Source organism: Trichechus manatus, unplaced genomic scaffold (assembly GCF_000243295.1).
Source record: "Trichechus manatus latirostris isolate Lorelei unplaced genomic scaffold, TriManLat1.0 scaffold00026, whole genome shotgun sequence".
Taxonomy (NCBI): domain Eukaryota; kingdom Metazoa; phylum Chordata; class Mammalia; order Sirenia; family Trichechidae; genus Trichechus; species Trichechus manatus.
In genome coordinates this window covers 9,538,428-9,563,547 of record NW_004443962.1, presented here as the reverse complement: position 1 = coordinate 9,563,547, position 25,120 = coordinate 9,538,428, and the positions used below count along the sequence as shown (strand labels likewise).

The 25,120-nt window shown below is 37.1% G+C and overlaps 1 protein-coding gene across 4 annotated transcripts in view; it reads left to right on the top strand.

The window, feature by feature from the left end:
* The window catches only part of SEC22A (SEC22 homolog A, vesicle trafficking protein), a 75,235-nt gene extending 50,340 nt beyond the window's left edge, over positions 1–24,895 (top strand). For all 4 annotated transcript variants that reach the window (XM_023728798.1, XM_004373621.3, XM_023728797.1 and 1 more), the window contains 3 exons: positions 2,461–2,576; positions 13,771–13,836; positions 24,213–24,895. In XM_023728798.1, the coding sequence (XP_023584566.1) occupies positions 2,461–2,576; positions 13,771–13,836; positions 24,213–24,413 (383 nt within the window). In that variant the 3' untranslated portion in view covers positions 24,414–24,895. The remainder of the gene's footprint in view (positions 1–2,460; positions 2,577–13,770; positions 13,837–24,212) is intronic.
* The last annotated feature ends 225 nt before the right edge of the window (positions 24,896–25,120 follow it).

Genomic DNA, 25,120 nt, shown 5'->3' with positions numbered 1-25,120 from the left:
CATTCCTCTTCAGAAATTCTTACCTCTTTTAGTTTAGACTGCTTGTTGTTTTCATGTGTTTATCTGTCTGCCTGCCCATCTCCCTTTAAAAGAACAAAGATGCCCTGAGGGCAGATTGTGTAATTTTTTTTGGTATCTTCTAAAGCATAGCATGTTACCCAGAATTGTGGCAAAAAGTTATTTGCGGAATGCATTTATTCACTATAACCAGCAGCCCTCTGGTTCCAAGGGACTTACTCCAGCTCCTTTAGGAACTTTTGTCATCTCCATAAATCATTGGTTCATTATAAGAAAAATTTAATTTCATTATGAAAATGCCATTATTGGGTTCAAGGAGACTAAAGAAAAGGTGTTATAGCAGAAGAAAATGAAAAAAACGTGCTAGGTGGTACTGCTTTGGTTTCGGCAAAAATGTTTTCTACATTGCCTCTCATTTTTGTTACTGTTCCAGATGCATGCTACACCTAATAATGCCAAGCATGGTGCCACATCCAAGTGTGCAGTCAGCATCTGTGGATACCAAGGCATCTAAAATCTGTTTTACTGAAATAAAAAATAGCATACATAACATAATACATTAAAATGCATTTCTGTATCTAGTACAGTTTGTTAGAATGAGAACCTGTCCCGAAGGAGTGCCTCTTGCGTTGTGTGCAGATGGAATTTTCTCTTGATAACTGTTCTCAGAATGTGAGCCACATGTCCTGGCGAGGGGGCAAGGATGGGACTGGGGGAGCTCCACTTCAGAGTTTCCTTCCCACAGTGATCTGACACCGCTCCAGCCTGGCCTTCCGCACACAGCGCATAGCTCATGTGTAGGCTTATCATTTGGTTTTATGCCTTTGAAAATATTTTTGGTCGTTTTGAATTGGTTAATTTATAAATAGTATACTGTTATTCTAAAGAGACTTCTCTAAGGCCAAAGGCAAGTGTGACAAACTTAATATTTCATTTATATAGTCTTTTTATTCATGTCTTAAATAGATAGACATCAGCACATTAATATGGTAATTTTTTCCATTTAAGAAATGGCCATACTTTACTTGACCATAAAAAGCTAAGATTTTTTAGTTATAATGCCAAATATTATTTGGGATTTTTTAAACAGTAAACTTGTTTTATATTTTTTTAAAATGTGATTTACATAATCTATTGTTTTCCATGGTTTTATGCTTGAGGCCCTTATTAAAGATTTCCTTTTTTTTTTAGAAGCCAGTTGTCCCTTGCTCACTACTGAGAGAAAATGTAAAACATGACTAATTAATAGATTAATGGGATAGATTTTTAAATTGTGAGATTTGTTCTCTACTAATATAAAACTTGATATCAGTACTTTACAATGACATTTAGTTTTTCATTTTCATAGTAAAATCTCAAGGAAATTGAGAGACAGGCAGTGAGAAATTTAAGAAAATGTTATCCCATATTAGGATTTTCTGCTGAACTCGAGGAATAAATACTTTTTTGTGTGCGATCTGTGGGTTTTTGTGTTTTTATGAAGTGTGAAGAGAAGCTTTCCTGCTGTAATGATTGATATAAGTAGCAAAGATGTAAGCCCTTCCGTATATTAACGTTCCACCTCATTAACTTCATTGTTAGTATTTTTACACTTCAGTGATTTAAATAAAATGATCTAAATATGCTTTGTTGTCCTCTCTTTCCCAGTGTCTCCGTTTTGCCATGTAGATGATGATGTATTTAGTCTTGTGTTTTCATTTAGACTCCACTGTTAATTCTGTTAAGAGCAAGATGGTGATGAAGGGAAGCTGTTGTAGAACTGAATAGCTTATGCTACTGAAGCCCTTAAAAATAAGAGAATGTGTTTGCGAAGATCAAGTGATCACTTCTTCAACTGGTGTTTTATCATTTATACCTTCAAGTGGTCTTCAGAGGACCATTAACTTCATAGCTTTAAGACTGTTCTATTGGGGAGTTCAGATTCATGTGAGCTCCCGCATATATGCAGTAGTATTTATAGCCCTGGAGCCTAAATAGGGGAGAGCTTTGCTTTACAAAAAAGTTATATTTGTCCTTAAAAATGTGTTCTAAGCATTTTCAAAAAGAGTAGGAATTATGCAGTGAATTTCCAGCCAAAGTCACCTTTGCAAATATTTGCATCTAGTTGCAAATCGTAGACATAGTTAGGCAGTAAGGTTTTTTCTACATGATTTACTGCCAAATGTGAGTGTTCTTTATCACTGTATATCCCTAGTAGAAGTTAGAGGTCTTTGTTAAAAATGTAGAGAAAAAGGAGTTAATTTAGTTTGAGTTTAAGGAAGTGAAGCTTTTGTGTTAATCAGATGTTTTTCATTTTTTTAAATATGTAATGACTAACAAATATTGTTAATTTTTAAAGATGAATCTGTGTTTGACCCATTTAAATTGAGCAGTGAATCTCTGTTTTTATAAATTCAGGTAGATGAGATATTGACGTTCATTTCTAACCCTTTTATTTTCCAGGTCATCAGCGACTGGAACCTGCAACTCTGTCAGGGATTGTGGCATTTATCCTTAGCCTTTTATGTGGGGCTCTGAATTTAATTCGAGGTTTTCATGCCATAGAAAGTCTCCTGCAGGTATTGTGCCATTTTTGCAATTTCAGGTGACTATGCCTATTGATTCTACTTGTTACACAACTGATTTGGATTGGATTGGGTGTCGGTACAACCTACAGTGCGTGCTCAAATTCTTTGTTCTTTATAGCTATCGCAGTCTCCCCTTCCTCTAGAAACACTGATTTCTAGTTGGCTTCTTTAACTCAGTTAGCACATACTAACATCTCCTTTGCAGGAGGCACTGCTTATAAGCACTCTGGGGACCGTCCCAGACCTTACAGTTGAATTGTGGAGGCAAAGAAGTCCGTGAGTAATTGCCAGGTACACAGAGTTCAGAAGAGGAGAGGTCAGTGTGAGTCAATATACGAGAAGAAGGCTTTGTGGGAAGGGGGTGTATTAGTTTCCTACGACTGCCATAACAAAGTACCACCAATTGGATGCCTTATAAGAACAGAAATTTATTCTTTCACAGTTCTGGAGGCTGAGAGTACAAAATCAGAGTGTTGGCCATGTTGATTCCTTCTGAGGATGAATGTGTTCCATGACTAGCTTCTGATGATGGCTGGCAGTTGTTGGTGTTCCTTGGCTTACAGATGCATCACTCCAGTCTCTGCTTCCATCCTCACATGGTCATCTTCCCACTGTCTGTATCTGTGTTTCTTCTCCTCTTTTATAGGACACCACTCATATTGGATTGGGACCACCCTGCTCTAGTAAGACCTCGTGTTATCTTAACTGATAACATCTTCAAAGACCCTATTTCCAAACAAGGTCATGTTCACAGGTACCAGGGATTAGGACTTCAGCGTATCTTTTTGGGAGATACAATTCAAACTGTAACAGGAAGTGAACTGGACCTGGAAGGGTATGAGTAGACAGAGACGAGTAGAAGAATGGAGAGGGTGTGTGGGGGCTGTTTTGGCCCCCTTCTGTGAAGTCCTACTTAGTTATCTTCTCCTTTCCCTTTTTTGTTGGTGGTCTTTTAAAACCTGATCTACCTGTGCAACTACTCATATCTTCAGATATTGCCAACTGTTTTTTTTTTTTTTTTCACTCTCTGGTGGATTTTTTCTTACTTTCCCTCTTAAACCAGATTTTCTTTCAGAGACTGTAGCCATCAAAATATCCTTTTTCCCTTATGCTTTCTTTAAACTTTTTAGGACTTCCTTTCTTAAAATCTAGCACGTTTCAGACTGCACAGCTTTCCTTTCCCTTGTAGTTACTCACTGTCTCTGAAGATTCTTCACACTTCCACGTCGTGAATCATGTGGTCTTTTTTTTTTTTTTTTTTGTCAGCTTTAAGCCCAAAATACAATGCTACTTACCATTTATCAAATTATCAAAAATCCCTCAACGTACTTTATATTCTGTTTTAAAATTGCTGTTAGGTGGGGGAACACTCAGAGGATAACATTCTACCGGCAGAAGAACTGTTCAGTTTTGAGCCAGTTAGACAACCTGCCAAAAAGAAACAAAGGCAATTTGGAGACTGCTGATTAAAAAGCTAATAAATAAGATACTCTTTTGCTTTTCTTTTAGTTTCCTGTAGTGGAAAGAACAGTAATATAGGGGTATGAAGAGTTGATTTTTTTATGGAAGAGAGGAGAGAAGATTGGCCCCAGCTCAGCTGCTGATTAGCTCAGTGACCTTGGCTAGATCAGCTTACTTTCCGGTCCTCAGTGTCATTGCTTGTAAAATGAATGAGAGAGTAGATTTGATAAGTATTTCTACAAGTATGGGACACACTTACCACTTGGTTGTACAAGAGATGATCTTAGGTGGTACAGGGTTGAACATTTTTAATTTTAAGAATGATATATTTAATGTATATTAATGTGTAACATCTATGTTTGGTGTCTGTTAATGGTAGAGGTATAAAATTTTCCTTTTAAAATTAATTTTAATAAAAGTCAATTTAAATAAGTTTATTATGTAAGTAATGATGTAATTAGTATTTAGAGTTGCCAAAAATTATGAAGATGGCACTTTAAGGTTAAAATTATCTTATTTTAAAAAAGTAGAGAAAAGCTTTTACACCACAGAGCCATGCTATCCCTGACTCAGGAGACAGTACATAAGTTGTAGAATGTGGGGCTTAGACCACATTACCTTTAAGTTAAAATTCAGACAAGGCTATTGTATCTCACAAAATCTGTTAAAGGAAACAATAATGTGTGTATCCTTGGCCAGTCTCGGGCATTCAGATATCCTCTCCCTCCTTTTCTTGGGCTGATTCTTTCTTTCTCCCTCTTCTGATTCACAACTTCAAAACTAAAAGTAGTTTAAATTACAGCTTTTCATGCTTTTGATCTGCTACACCTGGCGAAAGCCTGCTTTGATTACTAAGTGTCCCGTGTTCTCCCTCTCAGCAGTAAGGCCTTGCCTCATTGCAGTTGGTAAAATTCTTTGTTTCATAACAACAATCTGAATAAACTAATTACCACTAATGTGTACATTACTGATAGCTCTGAGATCTCTCAGCCTGTTCGCATTTTAAAAAGACAGCTTTACAGACCAATATCTCTCATGAACATAGATGTAAAAATTCTCAACAAAGTATTAGCAAATTGAATCCAACAACGTATAAAAAGAATTTCACATCACCACCAAGTGAGTTTTTTTCCAGGTTTGCAAAGCTGGTTCAACATTCAAAAATCAATTAATATAATCTATTGCATCAACAGACTAAAAAATAAAAATCATTGACAAAATTCAACAGTTTTCATTTATAATAAAAACTCTCTGCAAAGTAGGAATAGAGAAGTCCTCAACTTGATAAAGAACATGTACAAAAAACTCACAGCTGACATCATACTCAACGATGAGAAATTAAATGTTTTCCCCCTAAAATCAGGAACAAAGCAAAGATATCCCCTCTCACCCCTCCTATTCATCATTATACTGGAAGTCCTAGTTAATGCAAGAGGACAAGAAAAGGAAGTAAAAGATATACGAGTAGGGGGAGGAAGAAATACAACTGTCTTTGTTCACAGATGACATGATTGTTTATGTAGAGAATACCAAAGAATCGACAACAACAAACAAAACTCTTGGCACTGCAATTATAGCAGAGTCACAGGATACAAGGTTATATATACAAAAGTCAGTTGCTTTTCCAGCAATCAACAAGTGGAATTTGAAATTAAAAATACAATACCATTTATATTAGTGCCCCAAAAATGAAGGTGCTTAGGAATAAACCTAACAAAATATGTACAAGATCTACATGAGAAAACTACAGAACTCTGAGGAAAGAAATCAAAGATCTAAATAAAGGAGTAATATTCCATATTCATGGATGGGAAGACTCAATATTACTGAGTTGTCATTTCTTCCCATCTTAATCTATAGATTTAGTGAAATCCCAGTCAAAAACCCCAGCAAGTTTTATTTTGTGAATATCAAGAAACTGATTCTAAAGTCTGATTCTAAAGTTTATATAACCCAAACCCAAACCCATTGCCGTCAAGTTCATTCTGACTCATAGCAACCCGATAGGACAGAATAGAACTGTCCCATAGAGTTTCCAGCAAGTGGCTGGTGGATTCAAACTGCTGACCTTTTGGTTAGCAGGCAAGCTCTTAACCACTGTGCCACCAGGGCTCCAAAGTTTATATAAAAGGCTAAAGACGCAGAGTAGACAACACAGTACTAAAGAAGAAGAACAGATTTAGAGGACTGACACTTCTTGACTTCATGACTTAGTGTTAAGCTACAATAATCGAGACAGTGTGGTATTGGAAAAAGAATAGACAAATACATCAGTGGAACAGAATAGAGAGCCCAGAAATAGACCCACACAAATACCATCAACTGATCTTTGAAAAGGGGGCAAAGCAATTCAGTGGAGAAAGGATAGCTCTTTCAACAAATACTGCTAGAACAACTGAATATCCGCATGCAAAAATAAAGACTCTAGCCACTTACTTCACACCTGTCACAAAAATTAACTCAAAATGGATCATGGACCTCAGTGCAAAATGCATAACTATAAAACTTCTAGACAGTAACATAGAAAATCTAGGTGACCTTGGGTTTGGCAGTGAGTTTTTAGGTACAACACGAAGAGCATGATCCATGAAAAGAAAACATGATAAGTTGGACTTCATTAAAATTAAAAATGTCTGCTCTGCAAAAGAAACTGTTAAGACAGTGAAAAGACTCGGAGAAAATATTTGCAAAATACATATCTGATAAAGAACTTGTAACCAAAATGTACGAAGAACTCTTAAAATTCGACAATAAGAAAATAACAACCCAATTTAAAAAATAAGCAAAAGATCTGAACAGACATCTCACTGAAGATCTACAGATGGCAAGTAAGCATTTGGAAAGATGCTCAGCATTATATATCATTAGGGAATTGCAGATTAAAACAATGACATGCCGCTACACACCTATTACAATGGCTAAAATTTAAAAAAAAAACTGATAATACCAGTTGCTGGCAAGGATGAGGAGCAGCATGAATTCTCATTTATTGTTGGTGGGAATACAAAATGCTACAGCAGCTTTGGAAAATAGTTTGACAGTTTCTCACAAAGTTAAAGATTATTTTAACCATATGATCTAATACACGTGTTCCCTAATGAGTCGAAAACTTATGTCCACACAAAAACCTGTACACAAGTTTATAGCAGCCCTATTCATAATTGCCAAGAACTGGAAGCAGCCAAGATGGCCTTCAAAAGGTGAATGGATAAACTGTACTACATCCATATAATGGAATATTATTCAGGGATTGAAAAGAAATGAGCTACCAAGCCACAAAAGACGTGGAGGAAATTTAAATGCATGTTGCTTGGTAAACAGAAGGCAGTCTGAAAAAGCTACATATTGTATGATTCCAACTGTGACATTTTGGAAAAGACAAAACTGTAGAGACAGTAAAAAGATGGGTGGTTGCCAGGGATTTGGGGGTGAGGGACAGAAGGATAAATAAGAGGACCATAGGGGATTTTTAGAGCAGTGAAAATATTCTGTATGATACTGTAATGGTGGACACATGGCATTATGCATTTGTCAAAACCCATAGAACTAACTGTACAACACAAAGAGTGAACCCTAATGTAAACTATGGACTTATAGTTAATAGTAACGTATCAAAATTGATTAATCAGTTATAACAAATGTACCACATTGATGCAAAATGTTAATGGCCAATCAGTGAGAGGGGACAGAGGGAGCATATGGGAATTTTCTCTACTGTCTACTCAATTTTCTGTAGACCTAAAACTACTCTAAAAATAAGTCCATTAATTAAAAAAAAAATTTTTTTGAAACACACCAGCATTCAGGGGAGGCTTTCTCCTTAATAACAAGTTGAAGGAAAACTGGAAAGGGGGGGAACCTTCTCCTTCTGGGCTTGGTGATGAGTTTTTAGATACAATACCAAAAGCATGATCCTTGATGTTCTTAGTTAGGTGTGGCTCCACTTAGCTGAAGTTCAGGTAGGACCTGTTGCACCCAGCCCGCTCCTTCCCTTCCCATGATGGTGCTGAGCCTTGCCCTTCACACGAGGCCAGCGGGGGAGGTCAGAGCCCCAGCCAGGACGGTGCCAGGTCTGGGAATCTGATTCATGTTTCACGGTCAAAGGTGTAATTTTGTGTCCTCTCAAAACAATGGCTATGTTGAGAAAGCCCGTGAGAAATGGACAGACCAGGTCCCCTGACCTTGTATCCACCCATCCCTGCCGGCTCAGCCCAGTTATCCCCACCAAGGGTAGCCCAGAAGAATAGAATAACAGTATATTTTAATTTGTATAAATTTACATGCAGAAACTCTAGAAGAATAAACTAATAAACACGTTGAGAACTGGACAGGTAGGAGAACGAGTGGGAATTAAATGCCTCACAGTATACCTTTAATGTATTGTTTATATAAAAGTTTTTACTTTTTGAACTGTATGAATATATTATTTATTCAAGTTTTAAATAAGAAAAATAAATATTATCACCCGTTATGCAAGTAGGGAAAAAAAAAAAAAAGGACAACTCTTGTTAACCCAACTTAATTGGTAGATTTTTCAAGTAACAAAAATTTCAGGCAGAGTAGAGGTAAATATTTTTAGGGTTGTCGTGATGGGAGCCTGTGCTGATCATCTTCCCTGGGTTTTTTATAGCTTCTTCCTTCCTCTGTCTTAAACTGTATCCACAATTTCCCCTAGAAGCTTCAAGATTTTGTTTTGTTTGTTTTAAACAGTTCCTCAGAACTGTGATGGTGGAGTATGAAGGAGTCATGGGGTAAGTACAGATAAACAAAAGGTTGTTGTTAGGTGCCCTGAAGTTGATTCCAACTCATACATACCCTCCCCCCACAAAAAAAAAACCATATCCTCCATTGCCATCTAGTCAGTTTAGACTCTTAGCAACCCTACAGCGACTTTACAGGACAGAGTAGAACTAACTGCTCCATAGGATTTCCCAGGCTGTAATCTTTATGGAAGGAGATTGCCACATCTTTCTCCCATGGGGTGGAGCTGCTGGTGGGTTCCAACTGCCAACCTTTCAGTTAGCAGCCAAGTACTTAACTGTCGGGCCACAGTTAAGCAAAAAGTTAGAGTGGTCTTTCGTATTAGCTCATTTATAATTTGGGGACTCTGGGGATGCTGTGTCTTTGAAGATGTCTTTCTGATGGTTGATATTTTTTTCTTTCACTGTTGTCCTACACTAAATTTACTTCAACAGCTTTTCTTTGTTATCTGACCCGAGACAGCGTAAATGGTCCATATAGGCAAACAAAAGGAAAAATGCAGATGTCAGAATGCAGACGTGCACAGTGATAAACTTGAGTTCAAGCAGGGCAGATTCAGGGGTGCAAACTAATTTCAACAAGTACATCCTTTATTCCCTGATTTAACCTGAAAGAAAATATATGTAAAACTAGTGACCTGAGATGTCCCATTTTTAATTTTCCCTCATTACAGTCCATTATCCCATTACTCATGACTTGTATTGGATAAAAGATGCTTTTTATTCTCACTAAAGCCATTGAACTTAAGACAAACTCTTAGCCTCCTCTCTGGTTGGTCTTTGTATTTTGTGTTAGGAATAATCTCTAGAATAGCTGTAGATAATTTTTGGTTGGTAAAAGATATTTTTGAGGTGGTCTGCCATGTAGACTAGAGTGCAAATCCCAAGACGCAAAACTTAAACCTTTATCTGTTGTAAAGTTACCTGCAGTGGAGTTATTCAGATATGGTGGTGACAGAAGAGGCGGAAAAGCAGTACCCAGATTAAAGGGCCCAAACATTTCTTTGATGCTTGATTTAAGAGCAGAGGATTTATTTTGGGATGATATTTTTATATTTAGCTGAAACTATGTAATGTATTTCCTGAGTGTAAGCAATATATTGATATTAAAGTTTACTTTTTTTTAAGGTCATGAATACTTACTACTTTTTTCAAATACTTAAAACGATTGCCACATTTATCTTCTAATATGTAACTATGTGCCTGAGGCAGTTAAATTTGAGAAACCCACATGAGTCAACATTTTTGAGTATTGTTAATGCTGTTTGAAGATTCAGCATGCGTTGGTTTCTTCTAGATTAATAACTGCCTTGTAGGGTGACAGCAGGGGATTTATTAAAATATGTAGCACTGAAGTTTTTCTTTGGTACCTGAGTTCAGACTGGGGGGAAGTAGTTTTTATTGTTGTTTTTTAAGTTGATAAATTTGATTTGGTGTTCACAGAATGTGTAAATTAGATTATTTTCACTCTTTTCTGGACTTTGCTCTGAGTCTAGGTATATTAATAAATTTATTGTGAATTAACACCTCATGAGTGCATGAGCTTTTATCACATTGGGTTTATATTGCCTGTGTTCCTTTAAGGCCCAACCTTGAAACAGCGATATTAATTAGGCTGATGTCAGCCTAGAAGTAATTTGCATGTGGTACATTAGGAAAAAACTGAGTGTTTGATAAAGCAGTAGAAATGCTTGCCTGGACCCATAGAGTTGATTTTTGACTCATGGTGACCCCATGTGACAGGGTGGAACTGCCCCCTGGGGTTTTCTAGGCTGTAACGTTTTTTGGGAGCAGATCGCCAGGTCTTTTTCCCCTGAAGCCACTGGCTGGGTTTGAACCGTTGATCTTTTGGTTAGCAGCTGAGTGCTTAACCACTGCACCACCATGGCTCCTTATATATACACATAAAACCAAAAACCGATTGCCGTCAAATCAATTCTGACTGGTAGCAACCCTATAGGACAGAGTAGAACTGCCCCATAGAGTTTCCAAGGAGCACCTGGTGGATTCGAACTGCCGACCTTTTAGTTAGAAGCCATAGCACTTAACCATACATAGAGGTGTGCATATATACATATACACATTCCTGTATGTATACATACACCTAACAACAGTATTTCTTGCCCGTTTTTGAACTTTAAACGGACTCACTTTTTTCTGTTCTTCTGAAGAAAATAAAAAAATGCTGACCTGGAAGTCAGGTTACCTACTCCCAGCTGCCGTTAACTAGCTCCGTCACCTTGGATGAGTTACTTTATCTTCTTGGATGCCATTTTCCCAATCTGCAAGATGAAGGTTTTAACTCTGTGAGCTCAAGGACCACTTCAGCACTAACATTCTAAGATTCTCTGATTCTAAAATTGTTGTAATGGTTACTTCAAAGCAGAACCAATTGACTTATTTTTATTCCTTGTGTTCTTTATTTACCATAACTTCTTCCTTTTTAAAGAAATTGAATACCTGTCAAAGCTCGAGGAAGTTTTAAATTTATTTAGTGGCATAACGTCTATGCTAGATTGCGGTGTTTGGTTTCTTTCAAAAGAAATAAAAGAGTATTTCCTGATTCTATGATCATTGTCAAAGAATTGGGAGGAAAATTTATGAAGAAGAAAATAAAAATCATCCATAAATTTTCTATGTGTATTCTATGTATGTATCCTATCCATTACATAATTTTGTGTCCTTTTTTCACTTAAAATTAAAAAATTAATATTTCTTAATTATTACTAGCATTTTAATAGTGTCATCCTAATATGTTTTGTGACTATTGATGCTTATCTCTTCATCCTCACCTTTAAAACAAAAACCTTTCTCTCCTTTTTTCTTGTTTATGTATTAAATTTGCCCCTTTTCTTACTTTAGGAAAAAAAAAAAAATCTTTAAATAATAAAAATGTCCAGAAGACGCAGGAGTGTCTCTCATGACCATGTCTTCATGAAATAGTATAAAGAGAAAATTCCCTTTGGAATTGTTATTAGGCAGCAGAACTGGAGAGAATTCTTGTGGGAATTGTTGGTTTATGTATCTGCCTTCTTGATTAAAGAGTGAGCTCCTTTAGTTGGTATGGACTTATTTTCTTTCCTAGGTCTTTTCATAGTACTGGCCCACACGGGCTGTTGAGTGTTTGTTGAATAGAGAATAGTTTATAGACAATTTTCTCTTTATTAAGTAGAATTAAAGATTTTTCAAACCTTGACTCAATTCGGCATGTGTTTGTGCGCTTCTGTGTGGGCAGTTTCATGCAAGGTCATGTAGTAAGATTGTTTTCTGCCTTCAAGAAGGTTAGGATCTAATTGAGAACATAACGTCAGTATGCTAGATATTAAACAATACTGAAAGGTAACCTAATTATCAAATGAGCGATAGTAACCCCAGAGAGAGGCGTTATGAACGTTTGAGTACTTACTGTGTGCTAGGTACCGTTCTGTGTGTTTGCAGGTGTTACTAACTTTATACAACTTCTGTTTTATCTTCATTTTTTAAAGAGGAAATTGAAGTTAAATAAGTGGCTGAAGATCATACAGGTAGTAAGTGAAGATGTAGATCCAAGTCTTACTGACAACAGGAACATGCTCTTAAGTGTTCTGCAGGCAATTGGGATAGCTGTAAAGTGATAGTGTAAATTTAGGGAGAAAATAATATCTACTTGTAGGACAGTGATTGAATTATATAAAAGTATGATTCCATCCATCTCTGTCATCTGTATCTGTCTCTCTGTCTAATTATCTAGAGAAGGCTGAAAGGAAATACATGAAGAGGTTAGCAGTAATTCTCCCTGTATGATGGTATTATAGACTGTATGAATTTGTATCATTCTGTATTTTCCACATTGTGTGCGGTAAACGTGAACTTTATAATCAGAAAAAAGATCATTTAAAAAATAAAGGACTAAATAAAAAAGTAATCAAGCAGAGTTTATTTAAACTCTTAGAACTATTAAAGTGGAAAAGTTTCATGTTGACCATCCATGCCTCTGGGGCTGAACTGGCCTAAACATCCCAGACAGATTCATGGTTCCTGTTTTAAGGTCTTCTCAATAGGATAAGCCACTCTTATCGTATTTTACAGGATACAGTCGGTTATGTTGCCTAATAACAGTTCCGGAGGGAATTTTCTCTTTATACTATTTCACGGAGACATGCTCATGACATGCTCACTCCTTTGTCTTGTGGGCATTTTCATTATTTCAAGATATTTTTTTCTAAAGTAAGACAAGAGGCAAATTTAATGCTCCTGCCTGGAAGAAAGGTAACATGATAAGATGCTGATAAGTGTAGTTGTGTAAGAGAACCAGAAATGGATAGGAAAGTGTGGATTGTTACATCTCCTTTACTTTTGGTTTAGAAGAAATGCTCTATGCATGATCTAGCTGTTTTTCCTCTGGGTGACTGCTTTTCTACATAGCGTACATGACTGCTGCTCCTGGTTTTTCTCGCTGGGACTTAGCACACTCTAGTGGGCAGTAGCTTTTCAGCTTTCAGTTTTGTTTTGCTTTTTAAATCATATGAACTTACTTTATTGGACAATTCAGTGCTAGATAGTACATAGTAAAGTTTGTCAATATTTATTTGAGTCAGACAGTGACCCTCGTGAGCAGGAGAAGCTTTATAGGCCTCTGGGGTGTTGTGCATTTTTAGATGGTTTCTTAAGTAGAGAGAAAGGGATATTTTTACGTTATGTGGGAACGTTTTCCCATTGGTTTTCTTTTTCTCGTAGGTGAAATGAAATCGCTTGGGAGGGAAAGAAGTAGAGGAACACTTGCAGCCTTCCTCTCCCTCACACTCCTTGGGCCTCATGATATATTTCATTTTTCCATTTCAGGACTCTTGAGAATTTTTATATACCACTTTGTGAAATTTTGGTCATTTATACATAAACATTGTCAGGATCCTGTCCCAATGGATTGTTTGTGGAGATGGGCTCCCACCAGAAAAAAAAGTAATCTTTTTATTTTATTTTCACAGAGCGATGGTGAGGATTTTAATTACATCATTGCATTTTTCCTTGGAACAGCAGCCTGTCTTTATCAGGTAGGCTCTTCCACATTTAGAAGCACTTTCCCATTACTGTTTGTTTCAGGTATTAATTCTAATATATAAACTTTTTAAAATGTGTGCATTTTAAATAAGTAAGAATACTGCCTGAGTTCTTTACCTGCACCTCTGATTTCAGTGGATATAGATTGTTGTGAACTTAATATTAACTGTCTTTCTGTTCTGGGGCTTCGGTGGTGACACATCATCTGCCTAGGACACTAAAGGCTTATTCTTGTTTTTCTGGTGACTAATTATTCTACTTCCAGACTCCACCCGTACCCCAGGCTGAGGATCTTGTACTTTTGGGAAGTTCTGGTGATAGGGAGTGACACAGTAAAAAACCAGGATATTAGGAAATTGAGTTTAGCAGTGATGAATAGAATGGGGTGTAAGAGTAGAAAGATTGGAATAAATTAATTGGACGGTGATTCTGTTACTTCAGCCAGAAGATGATGAGAGTTTAAACTATGATAATCACAGAGCCCTGGTAGCCCAGTGGTTAAAGGCTCAGCTGCTAACCAAAAGGTCTACAGTTCAAATCTGCTAGCCGATCCTTGGAAACCATTTGGGACAGTTCTGTTCTGTCCTTTTAGGGTTGCTATGAGTTGGAATCAACTTGACGGCAATGGGTTCTTAAAAAAAAAAAAAAAAACTATGGTAGTAGCAGTAGGAATAGAAAAAAATGGACATTGAGAAAGAAGACTCTCCAGGACTTGAAGACAGAATAGCTATGAGACTTACAGAGGGAGAACAGGTTTTGTGCCTGGAGGATATAGAGACATTTCCAAGCCCACGGGAGGCACAGATTTGTAGGAAAGGGTGAATAACCAGGCCAAATACCCATACTCAAGAATTGCTTTGTTAAAACATTTTAGAATAAGGCCCTTTGGCCTCACTTTTATAACTGACACATTTCTCTTCCTTGCATAGAAAATACATTAGAAGGATTCAGAACTGCAAATAGAAGGCAACCTAAAATTCAGTAAAAGTCTGTGGGGAAATATTTTGAATATATGCATTCCACTTTTATGTAAAGATATACTAGAAATTTTAGTTTCAGTGACCTCGGTTTTTAAAAAGCCCCCCCTTTTTCTTAATCATTTATATTATTTTTAGAAATTGTTTTCCTGTCAGATTTCAAAGGTTTAACCATGTTGCTGTTGTTGTTAGGTGCCGTTGAGTCGATTCCGACTCATAGCGACCCTATAGGAGAGAGTAGAACTGCCCCATAGGATTTCCAAGGAGCGGCTGGTGGATTTGAACTGCCCACCTTTTGGTTAGCAACCGAGCTCTTAACCGCTGTGCCACCAGGGCCTTAGATTTAACCACAATGAATGACATTTCATGTAGGAAATATGAAAACTTGTATATGTTAATGCCACATACTGCTTTAATTTTATAAAGTATTCTTATGTAAAATTTCAGCTTTAATCCTTGCAGTCCTGTTGCACAGAGGATATTATTCCGCTTTCAAAAAGAGAAAGCTGGGGCAGTTTCAGTACTATCCTGAGATCACGTAGCCAATAAGTGGTGGAGTCAGGATGTAACTCTTCAGTCTTCTGGATTTTAAATATTGTACCCTTTCCAATATACCATGCTCTAAGTAAAATGCCTATATTTGTATAATTTCTATATGCATTATCTTATTTGATTCTAAAATAATGTTATAAGGAACTTAATGTTAACCTTAAGAATTACCTTTAAAGTAATTTCATGAATTATTCTTGTAAAAATCTATTTTTTGGCTGCTTTGCCTTAATGAAGTAGTTTTTAAATGCTTAATAATAGTAATGAAATAATAATTGGGCTCTTACTTTGTGCTAAGCATTTTACATAGTTTATACCATTAAATCCTCACAAGAAGCCCCACACTAATCCTGTTATCATTGCCATTTTTCACTGAGGCCCAGATGGTTGGTGATTTGAACCCAGGTCTGTGTGATTCCAGAGCCAGTGCTCTTGACCACTGGGCTATCCATAGGCAGGCCAGTTAGATTTTCCAGAACAGCCTGAAGTAGTTCTAGGCGTTGCCTCATGGTGTTCTTTTACTGGAGAGAAATAAACAAACTCACGCTTCAAAAAAGAAAAGCAAAAAAAAATTTCCTTCATATTGACAGGCATGAAACTGTATGCTTTCTGGGTATGCTGAGCAGAATGATAATAGTGCCACTTTTTTTCCAGAGTAAAAATTGAGTGATTGCATTTTACCATGTAACATGATCCATCTCCGGTTGTCAGGATGTTTTTTAATCCTCTTTAGATCAGACTTTAAAGGCCACTGCCACATGGTTGTCATCTTTTTCTCTAGACTGTGGGTGCACATGGAAGCCCAGAGGTCAGCCAGATGGGCGCGAGCTTGATATGAAACATTTCAAATAAGAAAGTGGAGGATCGGTGAAATAAATAGACACTATTTCTTTTCCCTCAATGTTTTATTTTCAAACTTTCAAACCTCTAAGAAAAGTTGAAAGATTAATACACCTGGAGTCATCAGTTGCCAACATTTCTTTGTGTATGTGATGTGTGTATGCAGTTGTTTATAAAGTAAGCTACAGACAGATATTTGTGTGTAAAGTTTTTCTTATGAAACATTTTATGATGAGATAGTTGTAAATTCACATGCAGTTGTAAGAAATAACTCGGAGAGATCCTGCACACTCTTTATCCCGTTTCCCCCAGTGGTTCCATCTTGCAAAACTGTAGCAGAGTATCACAACCAAGATACTGACATTGATACAGTCAAGATACAGAGCATTTCCATCACCGCAAGGATCTCATGTTGCCCTTTTGTAGCCACACCCACTTCCACCATGCTCCCACCCCCTCCTTAACTGCTGTCAACCACTAATGTGTTCTCCATTTCTCTGATTTTGTCATTTCAAGAATGTGATATGCAGTATGCAGGCATGCAATATGTAGCCTTTTGGGGGTTGGCTTTTTTCCCCTCAGCATAACTCTCTGAAGATTCATCCAGATTGTTGTGTGTATCAATGGTTGTTCCTTTTTATTGCTGAGTAGTATTCCATGATTGGATGTACCACAGTTTGTTTAACCATTCATCCATTGAAAGACATCTGAGTTGTTTACGGTTTTTTGGCTAACACAAATAAAGCTGCTATAAATATTCATGTATAGGTTTTTGCATGAACGTGAGTATTCGTTTCTCTGGGATAAATGCCCAGGAACACAGTCGCTGGGTCATATGATAGTGGCATGCTTAGTTTTTTAAGAAACTGCCAAACTGTTTTCCACAGTGTCTGTACCACTTTTCATTCCCATCAGCAGTGTGTAGGTGATTTCAGTTTCTTTGCATCCTTGCCAGCATTAGTTGTGGTCACTATTTTTTATTTTAGTCATTCTGATAGATGTGTAATGATATCTTATTATGGTTTTAATTTGCATTTCTGTAATGGTTAATGATACTGAACATCTTTTCATGTGCTTTTGTGCCATCTGTATCCTTTTCAGTTAAATTGTCTATTCATTTTCTCATTTGATTATTTTTTTACTGTTGAGTTTTAAGATTTCTTTATATATTCTGGAAACCCTGTTGGCGTAGTAAAGAGTTCAGCTGCTAACCAAAAGGTTGACAGTTTGAATCCACCAGCTGCTCCTTGGAAACCCTGTGGGGCAGTTCTACTCTGTCCTCATAGGATCACTATGAGTCGGAATCAACTCGAGAGCTGCTGCGTTTTTTTTTATTCTCATTAGCAATGTAAGATAGTACTTTTTTTTTTTTTTTTTTTGGTTTTGTATATTCTAGATACTAGTCCTTTGTCAAATATGTAGTTTGCAGATATTTTCTCCATTATGCAGTTTTCCTTTTCATCCTTTTAACAGAGTACTTCACAGAGTAAAAGTTTTTACTTTTGATGTCCAGTTTATCAATTTTTTCTCTTACGGATAGTGCTTTCGGTGTCAAGTCTAGGAACTCTTTGCCTCGCTCTAGACCCTGAACATAGTTCCCTTTTTATTTTCCCATAAGTTTTATAGTTTTATGTTTTACATTAAAGTCTGTGATCTATTTTGGGTTAATCTTTATATAAGGGATGAGACTTAGATTGAGATTTATTTATTTATTTTTGCCTCTGGATGGCCAATTGTTCCAGCACCATTTGTTGAAAAGACTTTTTTTTCCCCCACTGAATTACTTTTGCACCTTTGTCAAAAATCAATTGGGTATATTTATATGGGTCTGTTTCTGGGTTCTCTGTTCTGTTACATGGATCTATGTGTCTAATTCTCTGCCAGAAACATGCAGTCTTGATTACTGTAGCTATGTAATCCTTTTAACTGGGTAAACCAATTCCTCTCATTGTATTCTTTTCAAAATCATTTTAGCTATTCTAGTTCCTTTGCCTTTTCTGATCATAGGGGAAAGCATTCAGTCTTTCACCATTAGTATGATGTTACTGTGGAATTTTTGTAGATGTTTGTTATGAATTGAACTCTGTCCCCCAAAATGTGTGTGAGTTTGGCTGTGCCATGATTCCCAGTATTGTGTGATTGCCCACTATTTTGTGATCTGATGTGATTTTCCTATGTGTTATAAATCCTACCTCTGTGATGTTAATGAGGCAGGATTAGAGGCAGTTATGTTAATGAGGCAGGACTCAATCTATAAGATTTGGAAGTGTTTTAAGTCAATCTCTTTTGAGATATAAAAGAGAGAAGTAAGTAGAAAGACAGCAGGACCTCATACCACCAAGAAAGTAGTGCCAAGAGCAGAGAGTATCCCTTTGGACCCAGAAGGTCCGCAGGAGCTTCTTCTAATCCAGGGGAAGATTGATGACAAGGACCCTCCTCCAGAGCCGACAGAGAGAGAAAGCCTTCCGCTAGAGCTAATGCCCTGAATTTGGACTTGTAGCCTACTAGACTGTGAGAGAATAGACTTCTGTTTGTTAAAGCCATTCAGTTGTGGTATTTCTGCTGTAGCAGCAGTAGTTAACTAAGACAATGTTCTTTATCAAATTGAGGATGTTCCCTCCTATTCCTATTTTTTGGGAGTTTTTATCGTGAATGAGTGTTGAATTTTGTCAAATGCTTTTTTTTGCATCAGTTGAGAAGATCATGTGGATCTTCTTTAGCTGTTAATATGACAGGTTATACTGATTGATTTCCGATATTAAACCAGCCTTGCATCTCTGGAATAAACCCCACTTGGTCATAGGGTATAAGTTTTTTTTTTAATATATTGCTGAATTCTGTTTGCTGATATTTTATTAAGGATTTTCACATGTATATTCATGAGGGATATTGGTCTGTAGTTTTCTTTTTTTGTATTGTCTTTGTCTGGTTTTGATATCCGGGTAATACTAACTTTATGAAATTTATAAAATGAATTGGGAGGTGTTCGCTCCTCTTCTGTTTTCTAGAATAAATCATATAGAAGGGACATTAATTTTTCTTTAAACTTTCGTTAAAATTTTCCAGTGAAACCATCTGTGCCTGGAGATTTCTATTTTGGGAGTATCTAAATTGTAAATTCAATTGTCTTGATAGTTACAGGGTTATTCAGATTATCTGCTTCATATTGGGTTAGTTGTGGTAGTTTGTATTTCTTGAGGAAGTGGTCCATTTCATCTAAATTATCAACTTTATATGTATGTAACTGTTCATGGAGTCCCTGGGTGGTGCAAATGGATAATGTGCTCAACTGCCTTTATCCACCCAGAGGTGCCTCAGAAGAAAGGCCTGGCAGTCTACTTCCAAAAAACCAGCCACTGAAAACCCAATGGAGCATAGTTCTACTCTGACATACCATGAGTCTGAATCTACTGGAGACCACCTGGTTTATAGCTATTCATAGTATTTCCTTAATTATCCTTTTTTTTTTTTTTATTGTACTTTAGATGAAGGTTTACAGAACAAACTAGCTTCTCTTTAAACAGTACACATATTGTTTTATGACATTGGTTAATAACCCCACGATATGTCAACACTCTCCCTTCTCAGCCTTGGGTTCCCTATTGCCAGCTTTCCTGTACCCTCCTGCCTTCTAGTCCTTGCCCCTGGAATGGTGTGCCCTTTTAGTCTTGTTTTGATTTATGGGCCTGTCTAATCTTCGGATGAAGGGTGAACCTCAGGAATGACTTTATTACTGAGCTAAAAGGGTGTCCGGGGGCCATTCTCTTGGGGTGTCTCCAGTCTCTGTCAGGCCAGTAAGTAATTATCCTTTTGATGTCTGTAGAGATATTCCCTGTTTCGTTCCTGATATGGGTAATTTGTATCTTCTCTCTTTTTTTCTTTATCATTCTTACTTGTCAATTTCATCGATCTTTTCAAAGAACCATCTCTTTGTTTCATTGATTTTCTCTATTGTTTTTAATTTCACTGATTTCTGCTCTTACCTTTATTAGTCTCTTTCTCCTCCTTGTTTTGGGTTGGGTTTGCTCTTCTTTTTCTAGGTTTTTGAAGTGGGAAGTGGATTATTGATTTGAGAGTTTCCTCTTTTGTAATGTATACATTTAATACTATAAATCTTCCTCTTAGCCCTTCTTTAGCTGTATCTCACAAATTTTAATATGTTGTATTTTCATTTACTTCAGTGTATTTTTTATTGCTCTTGAGACTTCCTCCTTGACCTATGGATTATTTAGAAGTTTGTTTAGTTTCCAAGTGTTTGAAGATTTTCCTGTTACTGATTTTCTAGTTTGATTCCAAGCACATACTGTGTTAATTATCTAGTGCTGCAGTAACAGGAATACCACAAGTGGATGGCTTTAACAAACAGAAATTTATTTTCTCGCTGTTGAGGAGGCTAGAAGTCTGAATTCAGGGCGCCGGCTCTAGGAGAAGGTGTTCTGTTTCTGTCAGCTCTGGGGGAAGGTCCTTGTTGCTTCAGCTTGTTTCCTGGTTCCTTGGAGATCTCCAAGTGGCTTAGCATCAGTGGTCTCCCATCTCTGCTCTGCTCGCTTGTTTAATCTCTTCTATATCTCAAAAGAGATTGATTTAAGACACACCCTGCACTAATCCTATGTTACTAATGTAACAAAGACAACCCATTTCCAAATGGGATTATAACCACAGGCATAGAGGTTAGGAATTACAACACATATTTTGAGGGAACACAATTCAATCCATAACACACACTGTATATGATTTCACTTTTTAAAAGTTTGCTAAGGTTTGTTTTATGGCCCAGAATATGTTCTATCTTAGTTTACATTCCATGGGTGCTTGAAAAGAGTATGTATTCTGCTGTTGTTGGGTGAGTGCTTTATAAGTATCAGTTAGATCTTGTTGGTTGATGGTTGTTGAGTTCTTCTCTATCCTTGCTGATTTTTTATTCTGTCAGTTACTGAGAGAGAGGGGCACTGAAGTTTCCAACTATAATCGTGATTTGTCCATTTCTTCTTTCAGTTATACCAGTTTTTGTTTCGTGTATTTTGCAGCTTGCTGTTTCATGCCTGCATGTTTAGAATTGCTATGTTGTCTTGGTGGATAGACCCATTATTACATAATGTTCCTCTCTTCCTTGATAGTTTTCTTTGCACTGAAGTTTACTTTATCTGATGTTAATATAGCCACTCCTGTTTTGTTTTGTTTTTTAATTAATGTTTCCATAATATATCCTTTTTCTTTCTTTTACTTTCAGCTTGTCTGCATTGTTTGAAGTGAGTTTCTGGTTGACAGTGTATAGTTGGCTCATGTTTTTTGATCCAGTCTCTGTCTTTTAATTGATGTATTTAGAACATGTGCATAAATGTAATTATTGATATGTTAGGACTTAGGTTCATCATTTTACTTTTTGTTTTGTATGTTTTCTTTTTCCTGCCTTTCTGTGGGTTACTTGAACATTTTTTAGAATTCTAGTTTATCTATACTGTTTTGAGTGTATCTCTGTATAGCTCATTTAGTGGTTGCTCTAGGTATTACATTATATATACTTAATCACCATCTTCTGATGTCATAATTTTACCGGTTCAGGTGAAGTATGGAAACCTTACTTCTCTTACATCTCTTTACCCTCCCCTGTTTATAATTGTCTTAAATATTTCCTCTACATAATGTTAGAACCACATCAGAGATAGTGTTAAAATTTTTGCTTCAACTATCAAATATAATTTAGAAAACTTAAGAGGAAAAGGAAAGCCTGTTGCATTTACCTGGAACCAGTCCCCTGCGGATACAGAGGGACAACTGTGTATCAGTGTTATATTTCTGGGTGTGATGATGGTACCATGGCTATGCAGAAGGATTTCTTGGTTCTTAGGAGATACATGCTGAAGTATTTTGAGGTGAAATAGCACAAAAGTCTGAAACTTATTTTAAACACAACTGTACAGGGACTTCCACTTCTGGGAAGATGGAGTAGAAGAACTTTTTCTTATTCCTCTTGTTAAGTACAGCTAGGACATTATATATGAAACAAGCATAAGAAGCCTCTGAAAGGTGGAGAGAAGAAGTCATATGAGCTAGGGATGGAGAGACCCAGTGGTGACTTCCTTGGGTTTTCCTTTTGCCTCATACATCCCTGACTTGGAGTTGAAGAAACAGAAAGTGCCACAGGTGCAGACAAAAAAAAAAAAAAAGCCCCAAATAAGTTTTCTTGCCAAAAGTGTATATCCTCAGTTTAATCATGAGAAGATATCAGATGAACCCAAATTGAGGGACATTCTACAAAATAGCCAATCAATAGTCTTCAAGACTGTCAGGGTCATGAAAGACAAAGAACTATTAAGATTGGAGGTGACATAAAAACTACGTGCCACATGGAATCCTGAATTGGATCCTGGACTCTAGTGGGTCAGCCGGCAGAATTCAAATAAAGTCTGTAGATTAGTTAATAGTACCATACCAGTGTTAATTTCCTGGGTTTGATAAGTATACTATGGCTGTGAGGTTAACACTAGGGGGAACAGAGTGAAGGGTATACGGGCATTCTCTGGACTATTTTTGCAGCTTTTCTCTTAGTCTAAGATTATTTCAAAAGAAAAAGTTAATTTTTTCTTATTTATTTTCAACTTTTAATTCCATAGTGAAATTACAGATAAAATAATGACTTGAATGCATCCAATTCATTTTTCTTGAATAGCAGTCTTTTAAAATAAGCGAAGTTCTAATTTATATTAGAACTAAACAGGTTTAGCAGAACATGCCCATGTTCTTTCTGCTTTGCTGCAAACACCTGATGTCCTTCCTGTTCTGAAGCCTGGATACAGTTCTACACAGAGACCTGCACTTCTTAAGACTTTGTAATCACATATAATTCCTGCACTTACCATGGTGTGAATTTTAGATTTCTTCTTGAAAAACAGTTGATCGGTTCAACAGTTTTTTACTGAGCACTTATTATGTGCCAGGCACTGGTCTGGACACTGGAGAGAGAAAGGACTGAGCAAAACAGTTAAACGTCTCTCCTTTCATGAAGCTTAGACTCTATCAGAGGATACAGATGACAAACAAAATAGCATATTTTAAAAATATGTGTATAGTATGTTACGGAGTAAAAGACAGCAGGAAAGGATGAATGCCAAGATTCTTCGGAAAGAGCACTCACTGTGATTCTCTGTCCCTTTTCTCTGCTGTATCTTTTTCAAGACATATATGTTTGATATTATGTATTAAAATACGTTTATAATTTTTCTCCCTCTTCCAGAATGTACGCTGTATGTGAGCAGCGGCTTTATCTGTTGGACTCATGACTAAAGAGCAATGCCCGACTTGTAGCAGACCCTTGAGAAATACTCACTGAATGAATTCTCACTCACGTTCACTCAGACCCTGTACCTAGCATAGTTCCTTGCACTCCGTGAGGGAAAGTATTTGTTGATTTTATTGCTATTCAGACTCAGGTTATATCAGAGTCCATTTTAGTGAATAGCTTCTGTGAGCTTTTTATACTTTTTGGGGTGAGAATGAGAGCTGGAACCCCCTCAGATACTGGGAATGTTTCTTAGTTACCTGACACCTTGGAAAATTTGCCTAGCCTATATGCAAAGGAGTAATCCAATTATGGAGCCCTGGTGGCATAGTGTAAGCACTATGACTGCTAACCAGAAGGCTGGCAGTTCGAATCCACCAGCTGCTCCTTGGATACCCTATGGGGCAGTTCTACTCTGTCCTGTAGGGTTGCTATGAGTCAAAATTGACTCGACCGCAACGGGTTTGATTTGGTTTTTGGTTTAATCCAAACAAAATGCTTTTTCCTTTGAAAAATGAAAAACATAAAAGGGAAAATCTATTTCCCTTTCAAGCTGTGGCACTTTCATTACTACCGAATGTCCTTCGTAGGTTATCTTATCCCTAGATGAAAAATCCCCTATTCCACTCTCATATTTCTCTCTGGCCTGCTATAATTTGTTACTAGGAGCATCTGTTTCTTTTCCTGTAACCCTAATCATCTTTCGTTTTTATGTTTTGAACAGTGTTATTTACTTGTCTACTACACCGGCTGGCGGAATGTCAAATCTTTTTTGACTTTTGGATTAATCTGCCTATGCAATATGTACCTTTATGAACTGCGCAACCTCTGGCAGCTTTTCTTTCATGTGACTGTGGGAGCGTTCGTTACGTTACAGATCTGGCTACGGCAAGCCCAGGGCAAGGCTCCTGATTATGATGTCTGACACCACCTTCAGACCTATTGCCTTGGCTTCAGGGGACAAAGGAAGGGAGCACATCTTAACTGCCACTGTGATGAAGAAACTGCTCACCCCCAATGAGAAGCTCTGCTTTCTTTCTCTCCTGCCTGCCTTTTTGTTTTAAATCAGCATAGCATGCCTGTGAGTGTGCAGGACCTGCCAGGCAAATCCCCTCAGAAGAGTGTTGGCTGTGGGATTATCATTCCGAGGAGGAGGAGGTGGCGGTGGCTTATCTCTGCAGAGCCATAACGTGGAGGAACAGTCGGACACCATTGGAAGACTTCGCCAGCGGGCCTGAATCCTTGCTGAAGGCGTCCATCAAAATATACATGTGGTCCCTGCTCTGAAGCCAAGCAGGAACTGTCAACGTGGGTTTGCCTTTGTGAGGCATTAGTAGAGACCAAATAAAAAGATGGTGCACTAAATTGGAAAGTTTATATTTAAAACAAATGACTTGCTAAATATCAGATTATTTACACTTTTATGGTACCATGAATTTATGAGGTCTAGGATGGGGTGGAATTGATTCATTTTCGTTTTATATTTTTGCTTGAGTCAACTCCAGAAATCACCTAATGGGGGAGAAGGCTCTACTGAGCTCGTCGTTGGAACCTCACAAGTATTGAAAATACAGGGATAGATGTTTTCTTTCTAGGTCACTTTTCTAGTTTCTTTTGATGTCACTTTAAAAA